Source organism: Falco cherrug, chromosome 8 (genome assembly GCF_023634085.1).
Source record: "Falco cherrug isolate bFalChe1 chromosome 8, bFalChe1.pri, whole genome shotgun sequence".
NCBI classification, from domain to species: Eukaryota; Metazoa; Chordata; class Aves; order Falconiformes; family Falconidae; genus Falco; species Falco cherrug.
The window spans coordinates 32,467,954-32,483,867 of record NC_073704.1 but is presented as its reverse complement, the minus strand read 5'-3'; the positions used below and the strand labels follow the sequence as shown (position 1 = coordinate 32,483,867).

General features: G+C 40.8%; 1 protein-coding gene across 1 annotated transcript in view; it reads left to right on the top strand.

Moving 5' to 3' along the window:
- Positions 1-14,796, top strand: part of MUC13 (mucin 13, cell surface associated) — a 30,270-nt gene extending 15,474 nt beyond the window's left edge. Inside the window, exons 3-13 of the mRNA XM_005431788.2 lie at positions 1,376-1,414; positions 2,083-2,202; positions 3,165-3,271; positions 4,847-4,905; positions 6,300-6,445; positions 7,752-7,877; positions 8,526-8,640; positions 9,785-9,822; positions 11,913-12,000; positions 13,010-13,223; positions 14,044-14,796. Of these exons, the coding sequence (XP_005431845.2) occupies positions 1,376-1,414; positions 2,083-2,202; positions 3,165-3,271; positions 4,847-4,905; positions 6,300-6,445; positions 7,752-7,877; positions 8,526-8,640; positions 9,785-9,822; positions 11,913-12,000; positions 13,010-13,223; positions 14,044-14,094 (1,103 nt within the window). The 3' untranslated portion in view covers positions 14,095-14,796. The remainder of the gene's footprint in view (positions 1-1,375; positions 1,415-2,082; positions 2,203-3,164; positions 3,272-4,846; positions 4,906-6,299; positions 6,446-7,751; positions 7,878-8,525; positions 8,641-9,784; positions 9,823-11,912; positions 12,001-13,009; positions 13,224-14,043) is intronic.
- Positions 14,797-15,914: the final 1,118 nt, after the last annotated feature.

Below are 15,914 nucleotides of genomic sequence, written 5' to 3'. Positions count from 1 at the left end.
CCACAGGTCATCCCTTTCTGGGGACAGGCTGGAGTAACTCAGTCTCAGGGAGAAAGATGCATCACATAATGGCATGAGGCTGAGTGCCCAGGGCAGTGGCTGGGTCCCAGGGAGCGGTGTATCCCAGGAATCGTCCCTGCTCATATAAGCCCCATCCCAGCTGGAAGTTCCAGGGGACATAAAAAGCCCCTGGTCTGTGCCCATGCCTGCTCTCCACTTTTTCCTGCTGGCCTTTGCTGCAAGGGGAGATTGTTGGGCTTGATTTCACAAGCTTTGTTGCTATCTTGTTGGGGGTCTTTTCCTGCGTAAAAGAATTTGTGTTCAGTAGGAACTCTGGAAACACAGGGAAACACAGTGTCTAGAGATGAGTCTCCTAGACAATGGAACTTCCTGGTGTATTTTCCTTCTCACTTCTGGGGGTATGATGACAGTTGCTGTATTTTTCCCTTTTGCACAGAAAATCTCTGCCTCATCTATGCGAACACACATATAGATTTAAGTGAAAGAAAGCTTGCAGGGTGAAAAGAAGTGTTTGGTGACCTGTAAGAGAACTGTAATTACCACCTGATTTATAATATATAGTGAAATATAACTGTTAATTACTTATAAACTGATACATTATGTATAAATATGAAATATATACTCTAAAATCCTTACAGAATATATAATTACTTAAAGAAAATATGACTGTGACCATTTTAGGCAAATAGCATACCCTATAAAAAATTGCATTTAAAATACATTAGAGATTATTCTAATGTGCTAGTGCTCTCTATATTTCTTTCTTCTGGTTTATTTGCTTTCACATCTTTGAAAAAAAAATTCTCTTTCTTTTTGCTGTAGATAAGTCTAGGTTAGCTTCTTACAGGATGATTTTCAAGGAAGGATTAGCTGGAAGTTTTCTTGTAGTGCTACTATTCTTCCCAGTGTTAAAACACATTGGAGTTGCAAAAGGTCCTGGGCTGGCTCAGTACAGAGGCATAAGCCACAGGATTCTCTGGATACACTGAGGATGATGCGGGGGTGGAAACAAGAACCTTGCCCTGGTTTTGGGGTAGCAATGACTAACTTGCCATTAGGGGAGAGGGAGAGATGTGCGGAGCCTGCAGAGCTTTCAGACAGAGAAAATTTGCAGAGAGAAGGCAAATCAAGTGGAAAGACAGGTTGCCAGAGAAGAGATATTACAGGCAGGTAAGCAGGGTAAATCACACTGAGCAACAGGTTGCAGGAAATAAGGGCAAGGCACTGGCTAAAGTACAGGGCAAGGCAGAAGCAGATTTGGGAAAAGTTTTGAGGCATCATATCATGCTGCCTTCAACGGCCTTAGCGTAACCAAGGCACTAACACGGCTGACAAGTTATTTTCCCTTTTCCAGCAGTGGACACAGCATCATCTTCAACAACAGCTCCAGAAGGTAAGTAGAAGGCAGCAGTCAGCACAAACCTGTGAAGTTTTACTGCTGTAGAGTTATGGTATAGTGGTCAGTTAATATCATTAGCCATCTTATGGTGACAGCTGCAAGCCCTGCAACAAATTCCTTAGCAGCATATTCTAATATCTATTGAGGTATGTATACTACGATGATTAACTTGGGAGCCTTCATTTTATTAATGGATCTGCAGTAAAGGACCCTACTATGACACTGTATTACAATAAGGCAAGTACATACCAGCACAGTATTGAAGACACACAGGCTGTGGTAGTCTGCCTTTTTCTAACTTCATCACTGAATTTGGCAACCCTTGATATACTTCTTGTGTTTGTTTTGGTTTTAGTTGTATTAAGAAGAGTTAAATTGTGGATGCTCAGTATGACAGACAATGAATTTTACCCTTACTCTATGTCCTCACCATGATATCCTGCTGGATTGTGTAGAGAGAAGAGCTATTACATAGACACTAAGCAAGCAAGACATAGCCATGTGTTCTTTAATTGCATCTATACTCTATCAAACATACCTGTTAGTTTTCCCTAGCAAAAGTGTATATATAAACTATTTAACATATCAACTACTTTATATATGAACTGGCTATTGCAATTTCATAGAAATCCTGATGTCAATATTTTTCATCTTTGTATCAGAGGACTTCTGCAGCGGAGACCCTTGTGGAAAAGCATTAGCTAAATGTATTGCTTTAAATAGCAGTTTTATCTGCCAGTGCCAATATGGATTCTACTACAGCAACAAGGATTGTCACAGAGGTGAGTCGCAGAAGGACAGTCTATATTTTTAGTTACTTCAAAGATAGCTGCCTAGGTAAATTTATTTTCCCATATCCCTTGTTCTCATGTTATAACTGAAAACATAATCAGTCTGGGAAAGTGACTGATGAACAGTGCTTTGCTTTGGAGACAGCCACTGCTACAATGACCTAGATTGTTATCTCACAAAACAGTAACAGCCAAAGAAGTTAATGTGCTAGGAAAAGAAGGTGGAGTTCTCTGTCAGGGCTGCTGGGGATTAAAATGAGTGAAAAGCAGGAGAAAAATGCAAGTATAAACCTGAATCAATATTAATGGTCAGGATTTAAAAGAGACCCAAACCTGTGAAGACCTCTGAACACCTGTTTTGATGTTCTCTGTGGCTAAACACTCCACAGTCCTGTTGAAATGCATTTCTGAGATGCTGCTGGAGGCCAAGCATGTGAGCAAACAGGGCATCTCAAAGTGCCAGCAAGCAGGATTCTCAAATTTACTTGTGACCCTGAAGAAGCAGGTAGACACTGAATTGCTTTCTCAGATATGGTGAACCACATTAGCTGCTTAGTGGCTGCAAAGTTGCAGTCCTTTATGTATTTTCTCACTAAATGCTGTAACAGCTCAGTTGGAGTCTTTTGTTAGCTTCAGACCATGCTCCATGCTTACAGTTTCACACTATACAGTTTCATAGTCTGGCCAGTTTGGTTGAGCCCAGGATTCTGCTTGCTTTTCAGGTAGCCAGAGTACGTCCCTCATTGTAGCTGAATTGATTGAGTAAACATTTGTCCCATACTGATTTGTCCAGTATATGGGGAAAAAAAAAATAAAAAGCAGATTGATTTCTGCATTGTATTTCCCCATCTCTGAAGTCTGAAGAACTGTAATGTGAAACACAACTTACTTGAATGGTTTCTAATTAATTAATATTCTTTATTAATCAAATAATTCGAATTTCATCATTCCAGGGAAAATATTCCCAGGAGTCATTACACTGAAAAGACTTTACAGTAGTAGTCTTCAAATTGTAAATTCCGCGCAGTATGAGGAGGTGTACGAAAATATAACAGTATTGGTGAGTGATGATGGTATTTTTCCCCCCTGTATGTTTAATGCTATCCTGAATGTCATGCAGACAGTGGGCATAGACGCTGCCTTTAATGTGGAGCCTAGAATAATTTCACTTGAGAAATTTACTTCTTTCAAAGAATGCTTCACACTAGTTTAGACCTATTCATAGAAGACTTAAATTTTTACCTCAGATGATACATGCATGGCTCTTACTGAAGTGAAGCGATGTACCTGAAGTATGTAACATCCGCATTTTTTGTGCCACTTCTGTTCTGGGAAGCACCATGCTGTCTCCAGAAGCCATAGGGTTGAGCAAAGTTTTCCAACCCATTTAGTTTCTGATCTCTGCTGTTTGCTGAGGGTTCAGTAATACTGAGTAAAAATGAGCATATTTTTTTTTAAAGAAAGTTAGCATTTCCACACAGCACAAAGTTTTCAGAATGGTTGTCCAGCTGTGTCTAAATACCTAAATAATAAGTCTCTTCCATAAGCACACCAGTATTAATATTTAAATACTATTAGTGAAATGGATATTACACATTTCGAGCATTCTATGATTGTAGATAAAATCTGGTAATGGATTTCCTGGAGAAATAAGATGAACAGTTTAATTTATACTGCCATGTTGAAACAAGTGGATTTGCTTATGTTGCTTTCTGGAAGTAAGGGAGAAGATGTATGCAACTCTACCAGACAGCTGATAAAAAATATTCAAATATTAATCAGAATTCATCAAAAATGGTTATCAATTTTTTTATGTTATTTTATTGCTTCCTATGAATGTTTTATCAGAAAGTAATCAAAAATTGTCCCTCCACAATGTTTAAAAATATTTTCCTCAATTCTTCTGTTCAACATTTTTTCATGACATGGCTTCAAATATGTATGATATGCAGCACTAGAATAGATATGTAATAGTACGCAAAAATGAAAATAGCATAGAAAATTATTTTCATTTCATTACAAAGAAGAGTAGTTTATCTTTCATCTCAGTTGCCTTAGACTTCTTAATCCTTTTCTTACGGTGCCTCCTGCTTGTGTGGCAGTTGGAGGTGGCTGCCTCCACTGGCTGTTCCCTTGTGACAGTGACTTTTTCAGTGACCCCATCCAACCCCCAGTGCTTTCATCAGTGCTGTACTTCTCCCTGCAAGACTGACCCCTGACAATCCAACTTCACTGTACCTTAGAGACACATGCCATCTATAAGGATGCCTATTTCTCCCTCTTCTCTCTACTTGGATGTAGGTTGGTACTGTGGAGACACCTTTCTAAGCAATGAGTCTGCAAGGTAGTACCTGTAGCTATCCAGCCAGTCAACCCTAATGAACTGCCTGACACTCATGCAACTCGTGTCTCTCCATTCCTCCAGTGCCGTCTCATACTCCTTTTTCTACAGCACCACCCCACTGCTCCTCTTCTGCAATGCCTTACGCAATGGATGTGACAGATCTGCTTGCTTTATTTGTGCCTATAGTAGCAATTTCTGAATTAAAACTTTCTAGCTGAGGACTTAGTGGTTCACGTGATTTTAGTCTATGTTTCTGCTTGCCTTTAACTCCAATTAATTTATCTTTTATAGTTTCAGAATGCCTTCCAGGGTTTAACAGGCTTTGTACAGACTGTCATCGTGGAAATTCAGTAAGTTTGCCAGTTTGGTTTTTGCACAGTACATACTTCCCACACACCCTATTTTAATCTGTTTCCCATGGAGTACTCCGTTCAGGAAAGGATATGGGATGAGTTCAATATTCCTTCTGTTTAAGGAGGACATTCTTTTCATATTTTTGAAGTTTCTGGGATGCTGTCCCCATTTTTACCCCATGGATTTCCAATATGTCTGTGAAGTGGGCTGGCTGAGACAGCTCCACAGTGGATGTCCCACTTCTAGCACCTTGTAGGGTATAGCACTATATATGTGCTATAACTAGCAGTCCCTGTGATATCTGACTTGTCTCTGAAATTGTAACAGTTACCTGAGGTTCCTATGAACAGGTCCAATTTGGAGTCCCAGTCCAATTGAAGAAACACCCTCGTTACAGAAGGTTACTGCATTTTGCTATGCATTTGCTGCTCTCTCCTGATGGCAGGCTGAGCAGAGATGTTATTGAATGGGCTGTGGTGACTGTAGCTGTGGGCATAGGTCCTTTGCTGATCTACGCAGACACTGTAAGATGTCCCTCTCTTTCCATTCCCATCTGTTACAGATTATTGTCCCCAGAGCTCTGCTAGCTTCTCTATGAGCGCTCCCTAACCCACATCAAGCAAAACCTGGAACGCTAGTGCACACAGCAGTGTAAACCCTTTCAGCAAACCCCATGGATTAAGCAGTTAAGCAGACTGTTGTGAGTTGTTAGGGCAGTAACTTCCAGCAGAGTGGTTGTGACAAATACAGGGGGCACAGTAACATCTTAAGGCATTACAGCAACCTACCACTTACAGGTATTTGTGTGTGCATCCCAGCAGCACGAAGTTCAGCTGAAGAACAGGGCAGTCGGTGCTGTTCTCCACCTCACCCCAGGGATGTTGCTGTCCTGCTGATCCCAACCCAGCTAGCATGCAGTTAGCATAGAAAGCTCTACACTGCAAACAGACCCTTCTGAATTCATTGCAGTCATACCTTGAATTAGCCTCACCACACTTCAGAATGGGTTCTCCGTGTCATGACTGGATGACACCACAGGCTTATGAGAGCATGTAAAAGTTAGGGTTTAACAGATGATGCCTTCCACGCTGCAGCCAGCTTGAGGTTAGCCCAGTACAAAAAGATACCAGTTGCAAGCTAACATCACACAAAGGAGTGATGTTGTTAGCATTAAACTCAACAGGATCTACTGGAAAGATGGTCATTAATGTATTCCTAAGCAAGACTTGAACTTCTTTTCAGGTGTCTTAGCAACTACCTACATTATGAGATGAAAGAAGCTAGGGGAGAGAGGGAGGTCTGGCAGAAATCTTCTCTTGTCTTTGCCCCTAGCTTGCTATCCAGATGGATTATATGAGACTTTAAAAGGATGCTATCTGTACTGTTTCAGACCTCTACAAGAAATGAGAGCTGCTGTTTCAGTACGTGTAACAGTGATAAACCTGTTTACGGAGAACTCAACTGTAAACAATGACACAGTTACTTCTGCAATAAATACTGCAACAGAAAAATTTACCTATGTCTCTCATTACACAGGTATGTAATTCCTTACTGTGGGTGTAAATAAACTGTAGAAGCAGAGGTTCCTATCTTCAAAGCTGGTTAGAACATTTCTGTGTGCCACAAAGCCCATCAGAGCATAAGACTTGTTGATTTTTAGGAGCTGAGTGTTCAATCTTAGGTAATTTTGAAGACAACCATTCACTGCTGGGCTTTTTTGTCTTATTAAGGCTTTCTGCTTCCTGTGTAAAGAAGAGAAGGAAAATACTTATTCCCAAGTAAGCAATGGCATGTTGATTTTAACTTGCTGAGTATTAAGTGGCTGGAAAAATCCAGACAAAATATATGGAGACATAAATTGTGCTTGTGAGAGGAAGCCAGAATTTTACTGGCAAAATAGGATGAAATTCTCTTTAGACTTCAGCTTCCATAATTAACCATGGCAATTGAAATGAGGGCCCACTGATTAGCTACTGACCTAAGTGATTCATTGGTCTAAACCAGTAAGGTCTTGTGTTACTGAAAGTGTAATACTTGGAAAATGATTTTCTAAATGGAATACAGATTTTTTTCTCCCTCCCTTTTTTTTTATAATATGCTCCTATTTTGAAATCAGATTTTACAAAAGGTATAACTAGTAATTAAAGGAGTCCATTTCATGGCTTATAGCCTACGTTTGGTCCCTGAAGGTGACTGTATCCACCTCAACTATGACATTCCCTGTGTGTTGGTCCTAAACGTGAGGGGAAATAAGAAAAACCTGAGAGCTCACAAAGCACCAGTGCAACCACATCACTTCACTGCATGCCACCCACTGAGGTGTGCAAACCATTCCCACCACTGGGACACAGATCTAAACATGCTGGGCAAGCAGCATACTAATATTGCTCATGAAACGAGCTGCATACCCATAAATATTTATATCTATATAGAACTGTGTGGGATCTGGGCCTCACAGTTCAGCTGTAGAAAAAACTGAGGGAATAGTGCTGGGGTTTTTTTTATATATAAAGAGAGTCAGAATGTAAGTGTTCAGAATATGAACTCTTGGGTAGAATTTCCCTCTTTGTGGACTGGGAAGCAGGAGGGAGGCAGTTGCAGGAGGCTGAGAAACCGAAGGTCAGACGATGTGATGGGAACAAGACCTTAACTCATAAAGAGCAAGGGAAAAGAAAGGGCTGGTCAAATGCCTGCAGTATTGATGTCCCCCAAAAAGGACTTACAAGTGTTTTTTTCAGGATTGCTAAATAATTGGTTTATGATTTACTGAGCAATTGCACTGCTTTCTATGAAACAATATTATTAGTACTCAGTTTGCTTCCTGACTGTTTCTTTTTTAAAGCTACAACCTATTGTGCTGTTTTTCTCTGTGATGATCAAACCACAGACTGCGAAGAAGGTCAGTTTCCAAAATGCACATGCAAAAGTAGTTTCTCAAAGACAGAATGGGATGAGCGTTCTTGTTCAGGTAAGAACCTTGCCACTTTATCCCTGAAAAGCTAACCCGGCTATTCCCTGTCTCAGTCTCTTTTTGAAAAGGGTGTTCTGCAAATGTACTGACTCTAAAAATCAGGGAATGTGTGTCTTATTAAGGAAGCCATAGAAACACATTCTTATGTTTAACTTTAAACACATCCATTATTCTATTCCAGTAGAATAAATTACTAAAGCCTGAGAAAATTACCACTGAAACCAGCGAGTCGACAACTCTTTAAATGCATTGTTAAATTCTTGCTAAGAATTGAATCCTACACTCGCAGCCTTCTCTATTAGGACATATTTTGGGAGCAAACTCTACATGCTGCCTGGAGGCAGCTACAGGGACACCGGCAGAACTGGAAGTCTCATGGTGCACTACAACGATCTGTTAAAGCTCTGTCCCTTGTTGGTGGTTCTAGGATTGGATTACCTGTGTCCTTTTCTATTTCAATTTCTGTTCTAGATATGTATAGCCCTAAAAAAGCCATTCTGGTGCTTTGAAGCACTACAAACTTGTGTGTGTTTACAGTGCAACAAACAAAAAAGGAAGGGGGTGGGGTGGTGGAGGATTTTCTCCAATGTAGATTTGGGGGCTATTTGCAATTCACTCTGTATTTTTTTCCCTTTGAAAATACAGATTGCAGTAAAGACTGTTCTGCAGAAGAAAACGAGTACTGTGTAAGAGAAGAAAATGGTGTTCCAACATGCAAATGCAAGCCTGATTTTGAAAAGAAGGATCAAAAATGTGTACCGTGAGTACTCAGCTCTTTCTTGAGTTCCTGTGTTCTAGGCAGAGATAGGGATGAAGAACATCTAACACGAGGTCACCCTCAATCTAGACAAACAGGCTGCAGCAATGTGAACCAGAGAGGTGCCTAAGCTGGTTAGCAGGTGGACAAATTCCCCTGGTGTCGCCAGTTACGGCATTTTAACTGCTTGGCATTAGCTGTTGGTGTGCACTCATAATATCTCAGAGGAAAGTCAAGGAGATCCAAGGTCATCTGTGTGGCTCACAGATGTGAAAAGGATAAACTACTTCATGCTTATTTTGTGGGTTCCCCACATGAATGTAAACTATTTCTTCAGAGTAATTGAGCCATAGGCACTGGTATGATGAAGTGTTTAGTAAGCAATGCACATTACAGCAAGTATTCCCTCAAACCTCTGGGATGTTTCCACTGATATCAGTGGAGACTCTGTTTCCAGATAACTTTCAGACCTATGTTATTTCATCTTGGTTTTCTCTGTGGGTATTTCTGTCAGTTCAGGATAACAGAGCAGTGTTATTTGCTGGTGAAGTTGAGCAATTGGCTGGTGTTGCTTTGCTCCCACGGATAAGTAGAGGGACCTTACTCCCCATATCAATTAATTCAGCTCTTTTTGTAATTATTGCTGCTACATGCTCAACACTTCTTACCATAAAGTCAATATATTTTAAATATAAGAAACTAGTATGAGAGGAAGATAAAGATCTGCCAGTCCTTACATTGAGACTTTTGATAAAGATGGTGGGTAGCAGTACCAAGTGGCTCAGCGGTATAGGGCTTAGTTCTTTGGAGAAATTAGGTGCTTTTAACATTTTTCAGGCTAAGAACCTGAAACTCTGAGTGCCCAGCTCACCAATGAGTCTGAAAAATCTCAGATTGTTTTACTCTACTAATGAAACTAAAGAATTCAATATTAAGATAGCATTACAGAGGAAACCTGTAACTAACACACCCTGTGAAGAAATTGCTGATAAAAGGTGGAAATATACTGTTGTTTTGAATCATAGCATCATAGAATGGTTTGGGTTGGAAGGGACCTTAAAGATCATCTGCTTCATGACATTATGTTTCTTTTCTTTCTTTCCTTTTTTTTTTTTTTTTTTTTTATTTTTCCTTTTCTCTCATGTAGTTGTCCTATAGGCTACTCTGGGGAGAACTGCAAAGACAGTAAGTACAAGATTTTCTGATTTTCAATTATAGCATGAAAAAATACCCAGTAATGTTTAATCTGCCTGCAATAATGAAAATAACAGTAGTAGCCTTTAGTGGTGCCACCGTCCTGTATTGATAGCAGGAAAATGTTAAAAAAAAAAGAGTGAAATTCCACTGTTGTGGAAAATCCTTCTTGAAACTTGTGTTCAGACAGACAGTAGCATTTCCTCTAATGACCTCTGCATTAAGCGAAGTAGTTTTTAGTCAAACACAGAAAAGCATTTAGCCCTCATCTAAAGACATGCACTGCTGAACTCAGCACCACTAATGGATTAGTTTCTCCTGCAATTAATCACTCTCCCTATTAAAACAACAGTGGTTACTCTCATTTGAAATGTTTCTGCTTTAATGTCCAACCACTGGGTTTCGTTTGTGATTTACCTTGCAAGCACTGCATACTATCTAGTACTCTACACCGGTGAAGAGATGATGGCCCCGACTGTGTATTCCCCTAACAGTAATCATGCGGACAAGCTAACCAGATGGGCCTTCCAAACTGTTTTCCCTCTCCCGAGTTAATTTTGCAGCTGTTCACTGCACCTTCACCGGTTTCCACCACCACACAGATTAGGAGAGGATATTAGTCATGTCTTCTAATGTTTGCATGTGCCTAAACTCAGAACATCTAATACAGTGAAAGGCATGTTGGAAAACAAACAGCTATGGTTCTTCACTTCTCACAACTCCTTTGGCTTTATTCAAGGAAAAGGTATATTCTCATGTGGCCGTTCGGAGTCTCACACTGCTGCATTCTTAAACACACATTTAACATACCTGTATCTGCAGTTATGAGATCTTCAAGGGTTTTCTTCTGGTTTTGCCTAAAAGTTTTGGAGACTGGCTAGTGGTAGTTGTTGTGCAGCACAGTGAATGTGCCCAGGTGTAAATGTTTGGCAGGAAGGATGTTTTTCATCATATGGAACATGTTTTTTGAGAGAAAGTTTTGGGGATTTTAAGGCCTTTTTCATAAAGCAAAAGAAAACGCTAAATTGGCACAAAATCAACACATTGTGAATTTAAACACAAATTTGGGACTTGCTAATAATAAACTCCATTAATAGCCTCATCTTCTCCATGTGGCACTCGGTGGGTACTGATGTAAAAAGTCTGCTGAACAATAATCAAGGATCTTTTACACATGTTTGGCATAATGTTCTTTCAAGAAATCATATGCCCTGTTGTCCGTCGTATGTCCCTATGATTCAATGTGCTGGATGGTTCTTCTGGTAACAGCACAGTTGGTGGTTTTGTGTTGTGTATCTCCAGTACAGGCATTCAGTCTATTAAATGGCAAACTCACAAATCCAGACTGGGATCTTCAAGTAGGTACCACCAGTAAGGCTGGGTAGCTCAAGAGACTGTCTTACTCTGCACACCCTTGTCTTGAAATTATGCCCTGTAGGATACAATTTATTTATTTTCTTTTTTTTTTTTCTTACCGTGGCTACACAGAGCTAAGACTATGTTTAAGCAATTCCATTCACAGTTGAAGGAAGATATACAGACTCCATATCTTCCTCCCTTAGTCACACTTGTTCTCCAGCAAGATCAGTGAAAACTAATTTTCCTTGCCAAATATTTATTCATGTATGGGATATTTAGGCAGTGTTCATAATGCCACATAATAGACACCTGAAATCAGTGTGCCTTATGTGCTTAGGGCAGGGAAGAGCCTATTTAACACCTAACTACACATTTTAGCAGCAATACTGTTTCAAACAACTCCTACACCCTCCAGTTGTTCCTGTCTTTCAGCTATAACTATGTGTGAAGCCACACAGTGGATGGGATTAGACACCTGAGCTGGGATCAAAATAGCCATCCAGAAGAGACAGTCTTAAATGCCCATCAATTCCCTAATGCACATTTTTCTGTGTCCGCAGACAGTTGTACTGAGACAGCACCAGGAGACTGGGAAATGAATAATAATATTTTTCTTTCTTTCTGTCTTCATAAGAGGACAGGGACAGGACTTGGTTTTCAATATTTACCATGAGTTTTCAATTAATGCTACTTGTTTGGTTTTGTTTTGTTTTTTTCCCCAGATAGTGAACTCATCCTTATAATAGTGGGTACAGTGTTTGGAGCCGTTATCCTATGTTTAGTGATAGCGATCTCTGTTGTTTCAGTAAGGTAAGAGTATTTCTTACAATTGAATAGAAGCTGCATCACTGCATGTTTGTAGGGAACTAAACAGAAATTTAGGGAGGGGCAGAGCTGTGAATGTGGTTGCATGCCTAGTTGGGCAGACAAGTTAATTTAAGTCATGTAGCCATTGGAATATGGTTTTGCCGGTGTGCTCTTCCCAGAAGTATTTATTTTCTTGTTCTGAATTCAACTATGAAAGCTTCAGCCAAGTCTTCAAAACATACACCTGACCCATTAATCCTAATCCTGCTCTAGCCAGTACTGATATGGCATCTGGATGAGACTGAAGAAGGATGCTGATATCAGAAGACTCTGTGGCCCAAATTCAGACCTGGCATGCCTCTTTCGGCTCGATACAGGTGGCATTTCCAGGCAAGAGTCTCTTTAAGTTTGCTGTTCCCTGTGTACTGGCAAAATCCCAACTGCAGTTACACCTCCTCGCTTCTTTCCACACGATAAGTGTAGAAGCACTCAAGTAGCTTCTCCGCCTTTGCTCTCAGTGCTGTCCAGGTAAAGATGCCTACAAGACCACCCATAGCAGGCATAGCCTGGCAACAGGTGCACCAGCTGGTGCTGAGTGTGTGTGATGGATGGACTTGTGATCACAGACAGTTCAAACGCATCATTTGGGTGTCCAGCTTTGGCTGCAGGCACAAGGGCAACTTTTCTTCATTTCTGCCTCTGAATAGATGGTTGGAGCTATTGGTGGTTAAGGAAACTCCTTCACTCTAGGAACTAGTTGGAAGAGGCCAAAGTCCCTTTCCACCTCTCCTAGCAACTTAGCCCCACCTGTGATAAGACATGTCAAACTTTGTACTCTATCATTGATAACGAGGGTTTTGCAGTAAGTATGCTAGAAAAATCTGTTCATGTTTCAGAACAGGACCGAGCATTCAAAATAAGGTGGGAGTGGACAACTCAGTAAGTTGGACTTAGTAAGACACACTAAAAGGTCTTTTAAAACCTCCTTTTGTTTTTTTCATTTCCTCTGAAGAGCCAGACACAAAAAAGATCCAGAGAAGAAAAGCCTGATAAAGTCAGGATATTCAAAAAAAAATACCTTTGATGCTGATGATAGACAGACCACGATGTTCCCCAGAGTCCAGACAACTTCTGGCCATGCAAACCCAGGGTACCAGCCAAACAACCCCTATGAGATGCGTTCTGCAAATAGAAGACGTTTTCCAGAGAGGGATTGTGATGATTTGGTAAGTTTCACACAGGCCTACAGGAATTATGTTCCTGAACTGTAGCATTGTGGGCTACAGATGCTGTTGGAATCTAAACTCCACTGTGTCCATTCTCCCTTGATCTAGAAGGCCAAAGTGATATAAAGGCACCCAAACAACAGCAGCTGCAGCTGAAAAAAATTCCCCTAACACAGAGATCAGCATTTATCTTATGAAGACCTTTCTAAAGCCCCAGTAGTCATCCTCCAGTCACAGGAGGGATATGTGAGAAGCAAGGGTCAAAGCAACAGTTTGGCTGCCCAGCACTCTTCTGTGTCATAAGACATTTGTCTGCATCAAGCAAACACATCCCTCAGCACAGGTGCATGCAAGCGCCACAGGCTGTTGCAGCCTGTGCTTTGTGCCAGCTGTAGTGCTGCATCGGTGCTTCCAGTTGCAGCCTCATGCAAGATTCAGTCAGCTTAAGCTGGCACAGCTGCCCAGAGGGATGGTGTCCTCCCACCTGCTCTGCCACTGCCTAGCTCACAGAAACCAGATGTTTAGGGAAAAAAAACCCCAACAACCAGCTTCTAAAAAGCTGCCACTTAGGAGAAGAAGAACATCTGTTTAGGTAGCTGGTTGATCAGATTCATGTGGATTTTGGCATATCTAACGTCCCAAAGATGCCCAGTTTTCACTGGTGAAAATCTGCCTGTTGGGTTTTCCCTGAGGGCTGGTGTGTCAGACAGAGAGGGCTGTCGTGTGCAGTGTGCTCCATGCTGAACTAGTCTGAGAAAGGAGCTTTCACACCCAGAGCTACTCTTTATTTCTTTTCTTTTCTTGTCCAAATTCTCTATAGTACGAAGTATCACGGGAGCCTGAGGGCTTTAGGATGCAGAGCAGATACTGAGTGACCAGAGCGGTAGAAGGATGGATGACAACTGCGACAATGGGTCAGACCGAAGAGTTTCACAGCCTCTCACCAATGCAGTTACTTCAGCAGAAGAGACAACAAAGTCCATAACCCCAGACACTGTGAAGATTTTCTGAAGGAAGACCCTTGCTTGAAAGAAAACGTGGACAACTCTAAAATAAGGGAAAAATGAAACAGAGGGTAGGGAGACGAAAAGGACTTTTAAAAGAACCAGTGGACTCCAGTACACATTAGACTCTTTTCAGGAGGGTCAGTACTTTGACAAGAAAGTGAGTGTAGACATGGTACCAGGATCTTAACCCTGTTGTTTTTTAACTCTTCTGGAAGATAGTCCAGGCAATATGTGCTGCTGAAAAATGTGACTACCCAGAGCTTTGCCTGTATTTGTGTTCACTCTGTTTCAGCTGCAGGCAGCCTGCGTGGCTTTGGGCAGGGCAAAACTGTGTTTCATAAGAACCTAACCTGGTTTTCTTTACTATATCAGATAGTCTTTTTCCCTCCTCAACCCCTCAGTATTTCCTATCTAAAAGCATTCTGTTCAGATCTCTGCTGACATGCGTTGTGTGAGACAATGGTACTTGCCTGACCTTTTACACAGCCTTCCTTCCCAATACAATGACAAGAAACAGTATCGTCAAACAAACACTACTGTTCTCCATCTCGCACACTACATTGATTTTACATAAGTTTAGATTGAATGATCTTAGGGTTGTGGGTTTTCTTTATTTCTAATATACACTTAATAAACCTGTCTGTAAAAGAATTCACATTTTACCATACTTTACTAAGTGTGCATTATCTATTGACTAGCAATAACATTTCCTTATAAATATATAATATATATTCACAAATATGTACATATATTTATAGGTTAAGTTCTTTTAAAGCATTGTTTAATTCCATGTTATATTTTGTGGTTTGGTTTTTATATATCCAGATTAACTTTTCCCATTAAACATTATTGTTTCTCAGTACCAAGTCTTTCTTACGTTGCTGCACAGTGGTATAATTGGGGTTTTTTTTACAATTCCAGAGACTATTTTATATTAAAACTTGTACAGAGTTTAAAGGCAAGTGCACACAGACTGGTTGCATCAGCACCCAGCGTTCACTCAGAGGTTCCAATCAAAAGTATCATTAAATCATAATGAAGCTAAAATGTTTATTGTTGTAAGGCTGACAACAATTTTCTGTGATTGTTTTCGGTGGGAACTGTGTAGTTAGTGCAGCTGGCTCTCCTTTGAAAACGTGGGACAAGCTGCTTTCTGTGATGGCAGCTTTGTGCATATGGGTCTGTTAATGTCACACAGCTGAAAACCAAGTGTCAATGGTAAGTTTAGGAGTCAGTGGTAGAGAACACCATACGTGGCTGTAGAGGTTACAAGGATGTGCATGCAGATGGGTTGTTCCAGTGCTTTCAGTGATCAAAACTAGCTCCTGCTCACCAGTTATGGTCCAAAACTAGCAATTAAATGGTTCTGATCTTTCTCAGGTGGCTTCTCTAGCAAAAGAAGACAGACCTTGCTTTCTCTGAACTGCCTGGAATAAGCAGTAGTTCAGAAAAAGCCTGGTGAGAAAAGGTGCAATTTTCTCTCTGTTGTTTTCCTGGGGTTTCGCTGTTTCTTTCTTCTAGTTGTCTCCTGTCCCCTCTGCTGCATTCACTGGCTGCAGAGCATCTGCTGTTAGCAGGTGTCTGTAGGAGGCCAGGCCTCCACTCTTTGTGAGCATCTCAACGTGCGCAAGATGACTTCTACTCCATGTGAGCAGGATTTAGCTATTCAGGACACTTATTCAAA